Raw genomic sequence first — 16,625 nt, 5'->3', positions numbered from 1 at the left:
TGCATGTATATTATCGTTATTTTCCTTCTTGTTATCCCATTGGGTTGGCTATTAGAATATGATATAGTTTCTATTTGTAGTAGTATATTCCTGACTCAGCGACCTAGAGAGCATGTTATACTCGGTTCATTATTTTGTACTGACACCCCCTCTGTCTGGGGACACTACATTCATGTATGCAGGTCTTGGGCGATGATCAAATAGACCTGCGGTGTAGCACAATCATCTATTGACTACTTTCTTTCCGGCCCCAAGGGTTGTTAGAGATCAAGCAGGTGGCCTTGACGGCTCAAACATGACTTGTGTGATAGCTAGTTATACTTAATATGAATTGTTGAGAATAATTGTTTTCTTTGTAGAGTTATTGGCAAAAGCCTTGCCATCTGAGGATTTAAGTCGAGATATACTTATTTGTTTTCTTGACCGTATACGATTGCTAGGCCCCACTAGCAAATGGTTTAACAAGAGCATATTAGACCTAAGTTTTGACATTACTAATGACAGATGACAGATCCATCTTACTAATGTTTGGGGCGTGACAATTAGTGGGTTAATCATTTGGAAAGTTACAAAGTTTGGCATTGAGTTGACATTGTGAAAATAATGATACTCCCTCCGTTTCACAAAGAATGACCTCATTTCCTTTTTAGTCAGTTTAAAAAAGAATGACCTCTTTCCTTTTTTGGTAACATTTTACTTTTTGCTTTCCACGTGACATGTTTAAGACCACAAGATTAAGGGCAATTTTGTACATTTGACATAACTTTAATTTAGGACCACAAGATTCAAAAGTCTTATTTATTTACTTAAACTCCGTGCCAAGTCAAACCAGGTCATTCTTTGTGAACGGAGGAAGTATTTTTTAATATAAGTATCCCCGTTTCACAACAATATGATTCATGATTGTCAATCATCCACGTAGATTCAAAAGTCTTCTTTATTTACTTAAACTCCGTGCCAAGTCAAACCAGGTCATTCTTTGTGAAACGGAGGGAGTATAATATTATGCAAGTATAATGTATAAAATATTACTGCTAACAAAAAGGAATGTTGACTTTGACTTGTACTTTGTTTATGCTATATGGTGAAGCACTACAATTCTGCTGGCACAGCTAATCACATAGATTCAATACAAATAGCCAGTGGCCATGTGCATTCTAATATGTTTCAAGCGTAAAACTTGAGAAAATTATCTATTATTATAAAGATTGATTTGGTCAAAATTAGCCTCTAATAACAACTAGCATTGTATTTAATACAAAGAAGTATCACTACAAAAAAACAAAGATTTTTTCAATAGTAAATCAGTGGGAAATTTGAGCTATAGAATATGATTTTTTTATATATTTTTCATCAAATCGGATCACTAGGAAAATGCATGTTGAAAATATATTATCATTGAAATAGTGAAAAAAATTCAATTTTTTTCATATAAAAATATTACTCTCTTTTTTTTCTCACTAATTTAATCAAACCATCTCTGAGAATAACCAATGAACATTTTTCAACAGAAAATTCAGCGAGAAAAAAGTGATTTTTTAATAATGTGCAGAAGCCATCAGTTTATGACCACCATATTTTGACTCGTGACCCTTATTAAATATAAGTCATCTAAACATTGAAAAATGAATAGTTTTTAATGGCAAGGATAAATAGACATAACATGGTAAATTATTCATTGGTATTATAAACGGGACAAGTATTGTTGGACATTCTAAAATAGTATAGTGGACAAGTAAAGATGGACGAAAGGAGTAGTATAAAACAATATTTATATTATCAGTATAATTTAATTAACTTGCAACAGTAAATTACTTACTTATTTTAGGGTTTCTTATTTAACTCATAATTATGAGAAGTTACTTGTTTTATATTCTAGATTATCAATTCGACTTATTATGAGTAGTTATGTATCTTAATCTTTGGTTACTAATTCTACTTATTATAAATCTTATAAATAATATATAGATGATATGTATGGAAACTTACTATATTATTGCTCTTATTTTTCTTAATATAATTTTTATTATTATTATTGGTGTAATGATATTCATATTTTATGCTATCATGTTTTTCAGGTTGTTGTAATTTTTTTAAAAATAAATAAATAAATAAATAAAACAACTCTCATAGAAAATGACATTGGCATAAATAGTTTTTTAGATATTCGAAAATATATTTAACTGTTCTTACTTGTAACTACTGCAGTATACAACTACATTGCCAGAAAAAGGTAGTTTAATAGTTTTTTATAAACTTACCATTTACCAACATGAAAATCTTTCTGAATGTCATTAATCTTGAATCTAATATGAAAAAACATTCAAAGTAATTGAAGAGTTTATTGCATTCCAAATGATTGATTGCTGTCATCCAGAAAGTAAAAAAGTTGGTATTTGGATCATGTGACAATTTTGTCAAAAAATTTAATCTATTAAAGAAATCACACTTTTATTTATATAATTATGTCGAAATAATATGTCATCTCACGTGAAAGCCTGATTCTTTTATACGTGAGTTAAGCACATAAAAAATCTTTTAAATAATGAATTGTAGTGAGACTCAAACGCAACACCTCTCTGCTTGACACCATGATAAATTATGTTACTAAATTCCATTGTGTGACCATCCTAGTGAAACAATTCAATAACACCGACTAATTCAAATTCATACCACCCCACATAAAATTGAGATATTCCTTGGACGTCATTCATAAGGATCACCACCAAATTCCCAAGGTGGAAGGAGCTAGCTCATGAAAAGTGTTTGAAGTCCTGAATAAATTCATACTTCATATTGGACAACCTGATATCCTTTGTATTTTAAGTGTTGCAACGCATTCATCTCATCTAAAAATTTAAAAGTGAGTATAGTTTTTCTTATTTTATGGCCAATTAGCATGTAAAAAAGTAAATTGATTTATGTAATTCACTTTCACTATAACTTTATTTTATTTTTAAAATTTCTGATCCGAAATAAGTTCTAAATATTTGTAATATATATATCATTGGGGATAGGCTTGACACTTATATATCATGTTTATTCATCAAAATGAGAAATATAAAATTAAAATATTTTCCTAATATAAAAATATATTTTTTTAAAATGGACTAAAAATATATATCATATAAACAGGGGTAAAGTACTCTCTTTCAATTACAACATCCCTAATGATATGTTGAATTAGGGGCGTACATGACCGGGTTGGTTCAGATTTTTCAAATATCAAATCAAACCATTTATGTAAAAAAATTAAATTTATAAACCAAATCAAACTAATAAAATTCGGATTTTTTCGGGTTTTTCAACCTTGGGTTGGTTTGGGTTTTTCAAATACCAAACCAAATCATTGTGTCAAATTTTTAAATTTATAAATCAAACCAAACTAATAAACCTCGGATTTTTTTATTTTTTCGGTAAAGTTTGCATACAAACATATAATTAACTTGTGCTCCAAATATTTCTTTAGTCCAACCAAAATACAATTATCTAAGGTGTTTCTTAAGAAAATAACACAAAATATGAGATGAGTACTGATGACACTAAAATATTCAATAAAAAATAATAATGAAATCATCATATAAAATAAATAATGCAAAGTCATAATGAAAATGATCATAATTTAAAAGTACTAAATCATGCTAAAATAAGTTTAATAAGTATTAGTTACATTACTAAATATTTAAGGAAAATTAAAATTAGATTATGTATTTTAATTGTCTAAACCAATGTAAAACTAAAGAACAAATATTCAATATTATTGTCATTCTTAGTGTTGAATTGATTTTCTTTTTGCATTAGTATTAATTTGATTTTGATTTAAGTTTTATAATAATTATCAACATCTATGAACTATAATCTTTATTGGACCATTCCGAATTCTAAGTTTTAAACTTGAAATAATATATTAAAAGATAAAAACTATGAAATAGTATAAGAAATATTTTAAAATTATATCAAAGTAAATATTTTTCTGTATAAAATAAAATTTTAAAATTACATATATAATGTCGGGTTGGTTTATTTTAGTTAAAATCAAACCAACCCAAATAGTTGATTTTTTTTTTCCAATACCAAACCACTAGTCGGATTTTTTTTCCAATTTGACTCAATTTGCGGTTTGATTCAGTTTTCAGTTCGATTTTGTACACCCCTATGTTCAAGACTATAAGTTATACAAAATAGAAGGCGTCATTCTGGTCTAAAGTTTGTCACTTATATTATCAAATTTAGGGAAAAGAGCATGGTATATTTTTTAACTTTGTGATTTAAAATTGATATATGTTTCTTTATAGAAGTGGCTAATATATATCTTTATCATTACAAAAATGGCTCTTATATATCCTTATCATTATAAGAATGGCTCTCATATATATATATATATATATTACCATTTTTTTAAATGAAAACATTAATTTTAAATTTACTTTTTTAATTTTTTTATTTTAAAAAATTCCATATAAGGGTATATGTGTTCCTTCTAGCAAAGTCAAGAGTATATTTGATTTTTCTCTTACAAGTTTTTTTTTTTACTTCTTTTATTCAACGGCTAATTTGAGTTTTTTTTTATATATATCTTATAGTTCTATTTGCTTGTCATTATCTGAGTAACTTATTCTTATCTAATCTTTTCTTTCATTTTAAGTGTAAAAATATTAGATTTATTTTTAAAAATATGTATGGAATAGGAGCTATATTGTAATTTCGTTTTTGTATTTGTAAAAAAATTTGGGTATCCATGATAAATTTTACAAGAAAATGAATCAAAAAATAAATTTAGCCATCAAAATAATAAATTCAAAAATATTTTTAAAAAATACAAAAAGTTAATCTAAAATTATTATTTTTTCACTGTTGTTAGACTAAAAGGGGATACCTGACCATTTGTGTAACAGTAAGAATATATATATATAAACCTCTTTTATAACGAGAGATATATTAGCTCTAAATCACAAATTTGTTAAGGGTATATCATGTCGTTTTCCCTCTATTTTGAGGATGCATGTGAGTTGACTTTGAAAAATTAGAAGAAGAAAAAAAAACAAAGGTAGGAGAATGATAGAGTAGAGAAATTCTTGTTGACCACTTCAAACTTTGAACTGCCTCCATTTGAGGGAGATAACATCCAAATCCAGCAATGCATGTAATCATATAGTATAAAGTTGTACATACTATAATTGACAGTTCATCAATTAGTAATAATTAATTTGAATATGAGCATATTGTAGTTTAATATTGTTACACGATAGTGCATGTCTCTAAGTTACAAAATTATTTTTCTTGTCTAAACTCAACTATATAAATAAGTTTACAACTTCTCCATTATACACACAATTAAAATAAATAATATACTTGCTAGCCTAAGTTTATAGTTTTTCTACTATGTCTGCAAAATCAGCCGTAATTGGAACTCCGGCGGCGGGAGAATGGACCACCGGATTATGTGGTTGTTTTGATGATGCATCGAACTGTAAGAACCCTAATTTTTTCAAAATCAAATATTGGTGATTTTTCTGAATTTTAATCGGTTAGTTTTTGATTATTTACAGGTTGTGTCACTTGTTGCTGTCCTTGTGTTACCTTTGGAAGAAATGTTGAGATAATTGATCAAGGAACTACTTGTAAGTTATTGTATTTTTCGTTTTCATAATTTTCCTTTAATGGTTTGTGGCAATATAGCTGAGGCTGAGGGACTCTTGGAAACAGTCTCTCTACCTCAATCGGCAAGGGCTGACTCAGGGGCCTATCTAGAGGGGGTGTTGTGGGTTCACGTGAACCTATACTTTCCTCTCTAGATCACATATAATAGTGCTATATTTTTAAAAAATATTTAAATATAAATGTGTGAACCCCACGTTCAAAGTATCATATAATAATACAATGATGATTGGGTGCACCTCTCTAAGTGAGGATAAAAATTTAAGTCTTATATCTCTTGTCCTTTTGAGTAACACCTCTCCAAGTGGTTATCGGTTACACTTTTGATGTTTTAACTAATTTTTCTTTTTTATTTTTCCTTTAATCTTTCAAAAAATCTAAGTGTGTTATATTGAAAGTTCCTAAAAAATTTAGAACTGTAAAATCTTTATATAATTAAATCAAATGTGTATATTAAAATTTAAAACTAGCTAGTAGTATTATATATTTTGGACATATAATATATTTTTAAATTTTAATGGTTCATATTAAGCACCTAAAAGTCAAACCGGTAAAATTTATACTTAAGATGCATTTTTTTGTAATCATGCACTCATCTTGCCCAAATTCTGGATACGCCTCTCTGCGGACCCATCCTATATTAAGGGGTGTCGATATAAGAATCTGGAAAAAATGGGAACATAGGTTGAAATAAATTAATGACACAACTTGAACAAGTGAGCTTCCTTTGCTCGTTGGTTTACTCTCAAGTGTCGCCGAGTTTGATCCTCAGCAAGCCCTAATTTGGGTTTTACTTTTTGGGGGCTTTTTAGATAAAAGTAATGTTGTAGAGATTCAAACGGTATTGGACACAATGATAAATTGTACTGTTTTATACTTTAAATAGTTTTTATTAATATAATGTTGTTATATCAATAATTTATTTTTGAATATCGACACGTACAAAATTATGTGTATGTTACTGGCCATGAGATAGTGATAAGATCTGCATACATTCCACTGGGTATGTTGTGGCGTCGTGACAATATGTATATTCATTAATGACTACATGATAATTTTGCAGCTTGTGTTCATGCTGGTGTAATATACTATTGTTTGGCTCATGTTGGTTGGGCTTGTATCTACACATGCACATATCGTACAAAATTGAGAGCTTTCTTTAGCTTGCCAGAAGACCCTTGTGGAGATTGCTTTGTCCATTGCTGCTGTCTTCCTTGTGCTGTTTGCCAAGAATACAGAGAACTCAAAAACCGCGGTTTTGACCCCACCCTAGGTATAATACAGATATTATCATTTTTTAACTTTTTATAGTGAAATGTTGGGATCGAAATAATATGACGTTATACAACTTGAATATTCAGATCGATCTAATGTCACATAATTAATTAACAAAGTGTTGTATTTTGTTGTTTTTTTCTCTTAATTGTTATTATGTTCTTTCTTTCCAAATTTATGTGACACATTTTTTTAGTCTATCTATAAAAGTACGTATATGTCAGATTTCTTTAATTGAAAATCATTTAACTTTAAAATTACTTCCTCTATTTCATATTAACTAGATTTTGAGGGTTTTTTCATTGTTTAAATAAATTGAATTGTTCAAAGTTTAAGATGGGTGTTTGAAATTTTTTCATATTTGTCCTTTTATTTATTGAAGTTTTATATTTTCCAAGAGATAAATCACACTAGTTACAAAGTTATATATATATTTATGATTCCACAAAGAACAGTAGTGGAAATTATGGTTCAAATTATGTTCTTAAATTTTTTTTTTAATATGTGTGTTTATTGCCTCACAAATTCGATTAATATGAAATAGAAGAAGTACTTTTTTTATCCTTAGTGAAATGATTTATAGTCACAGAAATGATCAAGTGAGTGTTTTAAACCACAAATTTCAAAAAAAAAATCGTGTCGAATCAAATGATGTCAGATAAATTGAGTGGTTATAACACATGCATGGTTAAATTGATTTGAATTTGTGATTGTAAAGGATGGATGGCTAACGCTCAGAGATGGAGTCAAGCTGGAGTTACTGTGCCTCCCCATATTGCACCAGGAATGAATCGTTAAAAGAGGTTTCAAAACACCTGCAGGCTCATGTGTTCTACTTTCTTATTTATTCTATTGTTTTGTTTTGTTTTTAATCTTAGCATGTATCAAGTGAGAAATGTTTGCTTTAATTTCCTTATCAATAGTTGTGAACCTACCTTGTAGCTCTTAAATTTGTTCTATGCTATATAAATAAAGTTTTCTCTTGTTCTTTCTCAAATCAAATTTTCAAGTAGCAGATCAAGCTTATTTTTAATACTTCTTCTGTCTCATTTTATGTGGCACTTTTCGAATTTCAAAATTCAAACAAGTCTATTTTTTATCATGAGTTTTTCATAGACTTTTTAAACATTTTGAATTATCAATTATTGTGACTTATAGTACTTTTTGCTTAGTTTACAAATATAGAAATTTCGTTTCAGAAAATTTGATGATTCCATGCGCAAATTGCCGGTCAAATTTAAATTGTCTGACTCTCAAAAAACAAAAAGTGTGACATAAATTGGGACAAAAAAAGTATATAGGAAATTTGACAGAGCAACTAATTATATTTTTATGATTTCATAGAAAGATAGCCCCCAGTTAAACTTGTCCATCAATTTTTGATGGCTTGTATGAGTACACCACAAGTAATAAAGGGACCACATACCCTGACAATATTATGAACAACAAAAATAGATACACTTAAAGTAAAGGACAAGACAGTTTACTTGGAAACCTCTTTACTCAAGGGATGAATAACCACGATTTATCTCACAAAATTGCACCAACTCCTAATCTCTCCCCTTGTAATAACCCTATTACAAAATGAAACTAAGCAACAAATATATTGCCAACAACATCAACTCTAGTTGATATAGACTTCAACCAACTCTTCAAAGTTAACTCTAGCCATGAACGCAATAAGCTACTTGTAAATGAAATGATTTGAATTCCTTTATAACACAGGAATAGATCTTACAATGTTAGGACTTAAAACACAATTCACAATCAAAACAACTTAAGACACTTTCACTGAAAGCTCTATGAGGTTCATTGTTGTTTTCGTGAGTTTGTTCTTCTTTTGAGAAAAAATTACTTTTGCTTTTTGGAATCTTGTTATGCAAAAATTAAGTTGTTTCTTGGCAAAGTGTCACAACCCAAGATACTCTAGACGCGACATGGCGTATAAAATCCTGAGAGGCTCTACAACCCACTTGATATACATACAACACAACACAAAAGACAAAAGTAGAAAGTCTCATATAATAAAAGAATTTGACAAGCCAATCTAATATATCAAAAGAGTGGTTGTGACATAACTCATATACCATGTACAACAACTGAAAACTAAAGACATAAGAAAATATAGTAAAAATGACACGGTCCTAGGAACATGAGGATTCACCAAGTCTTCAATAATCAACCAATCAACTAGCCACCAACGGGAGGATAAGAATCATCGAACACTACATTATGAGACAATGTAGGAACAACTATGAATTAGTACATGAAAAGTACCAAGTGTGAGGGATATGCATAAGAACATGAAACATGATCATAAGGGGATTATGTGTACTAGTTAATCATTTGTGTATTTAGTGTTTTTCAAAATGTATAGTAAAAAAACTAGGTAACACTGGTATGCAATTGATACCGACTGAAAAATTAAGTCAAATCTAAGAATGAAATTGGTATACATTTGGCTAGCGTTTGGCCATAGATTTCCAAATATATTTGGCAAATATTATTTGGGTGAAATTTCACCATGTGTTTGGCCATAGTATTTGGAAAATATATTTCACTTTTTTAGAAAAATATGATTTATACCCATAAGTTTTAAAAACTATTAAAACTAACCATAAGTTTCTATTACAAGTCAATTGGATCTTCATTGCAACAAATAACAAGTAGTGTCCATGACACTAGAGCAATGTGGTAGTTTGGAGTGAGTGCAACAAGCATCATTCCATACATCGTGAAGTATGAGCACATGACTTTGTTACCTTGAGCCGATTGTCATCATTTTCACCAACAACCATATCATCACTTTCATATTTACTGAATATTTCATCACTACTTTGGTGTTCACGTAAAAAATTATGTAATACAACGCAAACAACTACTAGGTGTTTTTGTAAAAGATAAAAGATTGGTGTAAAAATTTCAATTTTTAAAAGATCCCAAATAATGAGATTTGGACCAAATACTAGAAAAAACTAGTATTTTGGAATTTGGGATATTTGCCAAAAATATTTGCCAAAAATATTTGCCAAATAATGGAAAATTGTATGGACAAACACTATTTGCCAAATTTTTCCCCAAATATTACTTGGAAAATTTATGGCCAAACGGGTCCTTGGTATCCAACTTATGTCTCAATGGTAAAATTGAAAAAACAAAACATGTAATTGAGATTTCAATCGAAATAGCCAACTTAAAACTAGTTAATGTTGTATCAAATTTGTATACATTTGGTATCGAACTGATATCCCATTGAAAATTTAGAAAAGCAACATGTAATTGAGATTTCAACCGAATTAGCCAACCTAAAACTAGTTAATGTTGTACCCAATTGGTATACATTTGTTATCTAACTGATATCCAATTGAAAAAATTGAAAAAAAAAACATTTAATTGAGATTTCAACTAAATTAGTCGGCCTAAAACTAGTTAATTTCGTCTCCAATTGGTATAGATTTGGTATCAAATTGATATCCCATTGAAAAAATTGACAAAAAAACATGTAATTGAGATTTCAATCGAATTAGTCAGCCTAAAACAAGTTAAATTTGTATCCAATTGGTACATTTGGTATCCAACTGATATTCCACTGGAAAAATAAAAAAAGCAACATGTAATTGAGATTTCAACTGAATTAGTCAGCCTAAAACAAGTTAACGATTGGTATCCAACTGATATTCCATTGGAATTGAAAAACCAACATGTAATTGAGATTTCAACAAAATTAGACAACCTAAAACAAGTTAATATTGTATCAAATTGGTATCCATTTGATATCCAACAGATATCCTACTGGAAAATGGAAAAATCAAAATGTAATTGATATTTCAACCAAATTAGACAACCTAAAACAAGTGAATGTTGTATCCAATTGATATCCAATTTGTATACACTTGGTATCCAACTTGAAATTTTAGAAAAAAGACTGAAAATAAAAATGTATGAAAATGGTATCCAACTGGTATAAAACTGGGAAGAATAAATTTGACAATGTAAAACAATGCATATTATATATTGTTGTCAAAAACTGTAGCAAAAGAAATATACATCATCCAAAAATCAAAACATGTAATAATTAAAAGTCTAAACTGCAATCAACTATTTCAAAGTTCATTCCCTTGGTCTTGGTGTAGGATAATTGGTAGTATCCAGAGCATGTTTTTTTGTTATGCAGGGTCCACCAAATTTGCTAGCAACAGTTCCAGTTACTTCACTCTCACTAGTTGCGACATCAACGTTCTAGCTTCTTCCATATTGTTACATGATTGTGGTGTACCTTTTACGATGGTACTTTACATATATGTGAATGAGACTCATATCAAAAACTCCATTGCTGATATATTCAGCAAAGAGACATGATTACAGTCTACAATCGCTGAAATAACATTGAAGAAAAAAAATTGAGAGTGAAAGTGATTTACTTATTATGAACAAAACACAATAAGATAGAATAAATACTTTGAGCTTAGATCTTGTTGATGCATATTCTTTATAAATACAACTTTGAGAGGGTCGAATTGAGGCTTGTTAACATATGCAAGTAGTTTCTCGTGTGTAGAGCTCCTCCCATCATTGAATCATATACATGTGGAAGAATTCTGTCGATTTTTTTGAATGAAGAAGACGAATATTGAAGATGGTGAGAGAGAAAAAGTTACTTCTCTGTAAAAGAGGAACGTGGGGGTGTGGGGTTTGCATGTGGGTAAAAGAGGAAGGTGTGGGTGGGGGTGGGGGGTTGCCGTGTGAAAATTGAAAAAAATCCCTAAAAAGGTATAATAGATAATTACAATTGTTTCTTTAATATTAAATTTATTTCTCTTACTTATTAATTATAATAATAATAACTAATTAATAAAATAAAATAAATTAAAACTAATATGTTAATACCTGTAATTAAAATCTTATAAGTAGTAATATAAAAAAAGTACATCTAAAGACCGTAATATTAAGCTTTAAATAGATGTGTGGGGTGATTTTTCCTAATTTTTATTAGGTTAAAAAATATCCACGGTGTTAATAATAGGGGCATTTTTTTAGCCAAACAATTAACAAAAGAAACATTTCTAAACAAAATCATTAATCGAAAGCATTTTTGTTCAATTTCAAGATTCAAAAAGTTTAAGGACATCTTTATTCTTTTCCATCTATTTATTTAATACATTTCTTTTTTCTTTTTTAGAAAACATAAGACGACGTCGTTGGCCGCCATGGTGTTGCAATTCCAATTCAACCAATCCTTTTCTGTTCTAAATTCGGTTTCCACCAACTCCCTTTTACATATAGAAAGCACAATGAAACTAGCATGTGTAATTTCTAGCACTGCATCATCGGCGACGGTCCTCTGCCGCCGCGGCCGCTGCCTTTTCTCCTCCTCCTCCGTGGCCAAAACCCTAAATTCATCCTCGTATCGGAGGGGTTGGATGAGCAACACCGCCGCGACCGGCTCTTTATACCAAATATCTTGTTCAATGATTACCTCAACCTCCTCACCAGACACACCGGCAATATCGGCGCCTCAGCCGGAGAAACCGAAGCCAAAGCCACAGCCATGGCTCATCGTTGGCCTTGGTAACCCTGGGAAACGATATGCTGGCACCCGCCACAACGTGCGTTCTCTTAATTTTTCTTCTGTGTTTGATTTTTTTATATATATGTAATGAGTTGATTATTTGATTTGGCAGGTGGGTTTTGAGATGATAGATACTATAGCTGATGCTGAAGGAATATCAATGGGCAGTGTTTCCTTCAAAGCTCAATTTGGGAAAGGTACTTTATTTTCCTTGATTCAAGAGTTATCCTTCTATCTTGTTACATAGTGATCTTTTCTAATATTATTGCATTGACTAGTCTGTTTGTGGTTCTAATAATTTGTATCTGTTTGTTAGTGATGTTCTAATATTCCCAAGCACTGGTCTAGTGGTAAGAGTGCAGCCTGTGATATGTGGGGTTAGACCCACGTTAGGGGTTGCCTGGTATATGTGTAGAAGGGTAGGGGGAGGTGATTTACTGCCGAGTTTCAAATTATGCTCACTGGCGCTCAGATTTATTGGTTATCAAATAAGTAATACTAATAATAGTAATCCCTTTGTTGATGATAACCTTTGTTACATGGGCAGTTTGTTTACTGTACCTTTTCAATTATGTAGGTATTTCCTGTACATTCTTCAAATGCACTTAAATTAGCAAAAGAATTTACACACGCCCTTGTCGGTCACTCCATTTAACTTAGCTAACCATTGAAGCTAGTGGGCTTGCCGTGTTGCATCAAGATTTTCTTTCTCATTACACATTGTACCTTTAATGCTGATATTTGGCTATTTTTGGTGAACTGCATTGGCATGCTATGGTAATAGGGTAGAATATTTAACCAAGCTTTTTCAAATATGGACCTGGAAAGAAGGAACAAGTCTGATAAATAACTTAGTCGTTCAAATTTGCTCTTTAGTTTTTAGGATCTTTTTCATGTTTGTTGGGTTCTTTTGCTATCTAGGTTTCATTGGAGATGTTCCAATTATGCTTGCTAAGCCTCAAACATTCATGAATGCAAGTGGTGAGTCTGTAAGTTCACTCATCTTAACATGACCTAGCTCTTGTAACTTCCATCCACCAGGTAATATAAAATTGATATTTACATTGTTTTACAGGTTGGCGCAATCGTTTCATATTATAAGATTCCACTGAAGCAAGTTCTTGTGGTAAGCTATGACAGTTGAGCATAGAACTTATCTTTGTAACAACTTCTAAGTAAACTTTGTAACTGCAGGTTTTTGACGACTTAGATCTGCCTTTTGCAAAGTTGCGGTTATTGCCAAAAGGTGGTCATGGAGGACACAATGGGTAATCTTTATTTTTGGAAAGTTTTCTTTATCTTAGAACCTTCATCACGTGCCTATAATGATTCTGAAGTCAATTCCAGAAGCTATTTGCTTGGATATTTAATGCCTGAATAATGTAGATTGTAATTGAATGATAGAAGCAAGATAATTGATGGATACCTAGCATTTTATAGTTCACTCCTCATAAACTGTTTGTGGTTGATTATCAAAGTGTGTAGAAGACGTAATATTCATGAATTTGCGTAGTTTCATAAGTCAAGCAGGTCTATTGACCAAATAGTTGGGTTTTGTTAGTTTTTGGCTTGCATCCTCAATTTCTCGTTGTTTTACACGTTTACTTGGTAGGTGAGAGTTTTGTGGATGGAAAATTTAACATAAGTCTTCACACTCAAATTATCATCTTGAGCTGGACTCAAAACAGCTTGTTGACTCTTTTTTTCCTGGCTCTAAGTGAAAGAATTAAACATATGGTTTTTCTCTTACTGATAAAAGTGAATTCCCTAGAGCTAGTGGTACGCACTTCAAACTTGTGACGTGCACCTAATCCACACATCACGCATTGCGCTCTCACCACTAGACGAAACCTTGGGGCTTGTCTTACATGGATTATGAAGCTTGATACGTGATAAAAAAAAATGGAGGCAATACTATTAAGACTATCTGGGTAGATTTAGATTAAGCACTGTGAAACAAAAAAAGTGAAAAATGAAATTGGAAAACCTAGGTGATCTAAAGAATTTGTTTGTGCAATATTTTCTTAGAGTAGATATATTTCTGCACTCTGTTTCATGGATACTGGCATGACTAATCTCTTGTTTTTTTGTTGTAAAGGATGAGGAGCATTATGAATCATCTTAAAGGGAACCGTGATTTTCCACGTTTGCGAATAGGTATTTCATCAGATCTTTAAGTACATCATTAATGTATGTTATTATAGTTCTAAAACTTTATATTTTCTTTAGGCATTGGGAGGCCTCCAGGGAAAATGGATCCAGCAAGTTTTGTTCTTCGCACATTTAATCGACAAGAACGTGAAGAGGTACTTGCTGTTTCTTATTATTCTAATAAGTAAACTTCTGGAGCACAACCCCATATTGATGATACTTTTTTTTAAAAAAAAAAATGCAGTTGGACTTCACGTTACAGAATGGTTTGGAAGCAATGAGAATTCTAGTGCTCGAGGGCTTCGACAAAAGTGCCACATTTGTGAATAGTTCCAAACACTTGACAGTTTAGGTTACGGGATTCATTCATTTTTCCAGAATTTGGTGATTGATGGGAGAAAGGTGCCCCAACCTATTATGGCTCGTCAGGATACAGAAATATAGTTTGTATACTAAAATACTTTAGTATGGCGCCATAAAATCATGTTAAAACATTTTTGGTAATGATCTTTTCATAGAGTTTTCTACTTATTTTATTTTACTTTATTCTTTGGGGGGTCCCCTTTGCCACTGTAATTTTTAACTTGCATTAGTTTGTTGTAAGTACTTATAATGAATTTGCACTCTTTGTACAAGAAGACAAATAGAAGATTAACATTTCAATTCATTTCATAAACGTAATATGTAATTACGTACTTTGTATTTGTCTGTTTGGTACAATAGGAATAGCATTTCTTTTGTGCCTGCGGATCTCACATGTAACCAATTGAACATTCCAGAACGAATCAATTTTCATATGAATCTTACCCATGCTTTTGCGTTTATTGAAATGAGAGTAATGTGATAACCCTCCATAGATATCATCGTTCCACCTAGCTGTCACTTACACATCTTTTTGCCATGTGGGATGCTAACACAATAAATGCTAGCATTTGTGGAAAAATTCTCGAGACATGGGGAGTTTTCTTGGAAAGACTTTATATTCTTATGAAATATTTAGGAAAGACTTTCTTGAAAGGTCTTTAAATATTGTTCAGAGGAGACTACTTGTAAATGTAGAAGGACTTACATAACCAATATGGCTAATAAATTGTGAATTTGTCAATCAAATCAATCAAGTTCTCTCTAATACAAAAGTTTCCTGCAAAAATTTCTCTTCTCTTCCTTATCTACTATTTCTTTAACGATTTTGAGTTTAGTAATCTAGGTTTACTTGACATAGCAAAATCCTGAGCAAGTTGTGCAAGTTCGAGAAGACTAAGTAAGCGTTTGGCCATGCGATACCATATCACGATATGAAATTGTGGGATGGAATCTTCATATCATGACATGGAATCCCATATTCTCCAAAAAAATCATGATTTGGGAATTCTATGTCATGATTTGGGATTTTTTAAAGGGAAAGGGACGGATTTACCCCCGAACTTTAATAAATGGTACGTATATGCCCTCCGTTATACTTTGCGTCCACATAAGCCCCTGCCGTCCAATTATAGGTACACATATACCCCTCTCACTAACGGATCCCTATTTTTTTACACGTGTCTTAATCCTATTAAACTACCCGTTTGACCCCTTTTTTAACCCATAAACTTAACTATCTGCCCCATAACCCAATACCCACCCAATTTTCCTCTAAAATGAATCATAATTAAAATACCCAAATTAATCCTATTGGTCCCCGCGCATCCCAAATTAACAGGTCCCCATGTCATCCCTTCTCACCGACTCACAATCAGTGAACTCGGCAACCTTATTTCCCCTGTTCCCCATACCTTTGCATCCTTCTTCCCCATTACAGTATTTTGGTGGAAACGAACAGTGGCGACGACGATTTTGTCACTATTGATGGAGTTCGGGTTTCCGATCCGAATCTTTTTGTCGGGTTGAGATTTGTTGTTCATGGGTTAGATGAGATTCTTCTCACTGGATTCAACATATATGAGGACACTCTGAGCCAGATGGGAAAAGG

At 31.3% G+C, this 16,625-nt stretch overlaps 2 protein-coding genes across 2 annotated transcripts; both read left to right on the top strand.

Moving 5' to 3' along the window:
- The first annotated feature begins 5,338 nt into the window (after nt 1-5,338).
- Nucleotides 5,339-7,889, top strand: LOC102604017 (cell number regulator 2-like). The gene is made up of 4 exons (XM_006362307.2): nt 5,339-5,470; nt 5,550-5,621; nt 6,722-6,931; nt 7,652-7,889. The coding sequence occupies exons 1-4, from the start codon at nt 5,383-5,385 to the stop codon at nt 7,729-7,731; spliced, it is 450 nt and encodes a 149-aa protein (XP_006362369.1). The 5' UTR covers nt 5,339-5,382; the 3' UTR covers nt 7,732-7,889.
- Nucleotides 7,890-12,180: 4,291 nt separating this feature from the next.
- Nucleotides 12,181-15,348, top strand: LOC102600992 (peptidyl-tRNA hydrolase, mitochondrial). The gene is made up of 8 exons (XM_006362300.2): nt 12,181-12,539; nt 12,615-12,699; nt 13,424-13,491; nt 13,578-13,628; nt 13,697-13,770; nt 14,601-14,659; nt 14,732-14,808; nt 14,898-15,348. The coding sequence occupies exons 1-8, from the start codon at nt 12,225-12,227 to the stop codon at nt 15,003-15,005; spliced, it is 837 nt and encodes a 278-aa protein (XP_006362362.1). The 5' UTR covers nt 12,181-12,224; the 3' UTR covers nt 15,006-15,348.
- Nucleotides 15,349-16,625: the final 1,277 nt, after the last annotated feature.

This window comes from Solanum tuberosum, unplaced genomic scaffold (assembly GCF_000226075.1).
Source record: "Solanum tuberosum cultivar DM 1-3 516 R44 unplaced genomic scaffold, SolTub_3.0 scf00391, whole genome shotgun sequence".
In the NCBI taxonomy this organism is placed as follows: domain Eukaryota; kingdom Viridiplantae; phylum Streptophyta; class Magnoliopsida; order Solanales; family Solanaceae; genus Solanum; species Solanum tuberosum.
This window is presented reverse-complemented; position numbering and strand designations above follow the sequence as displayed.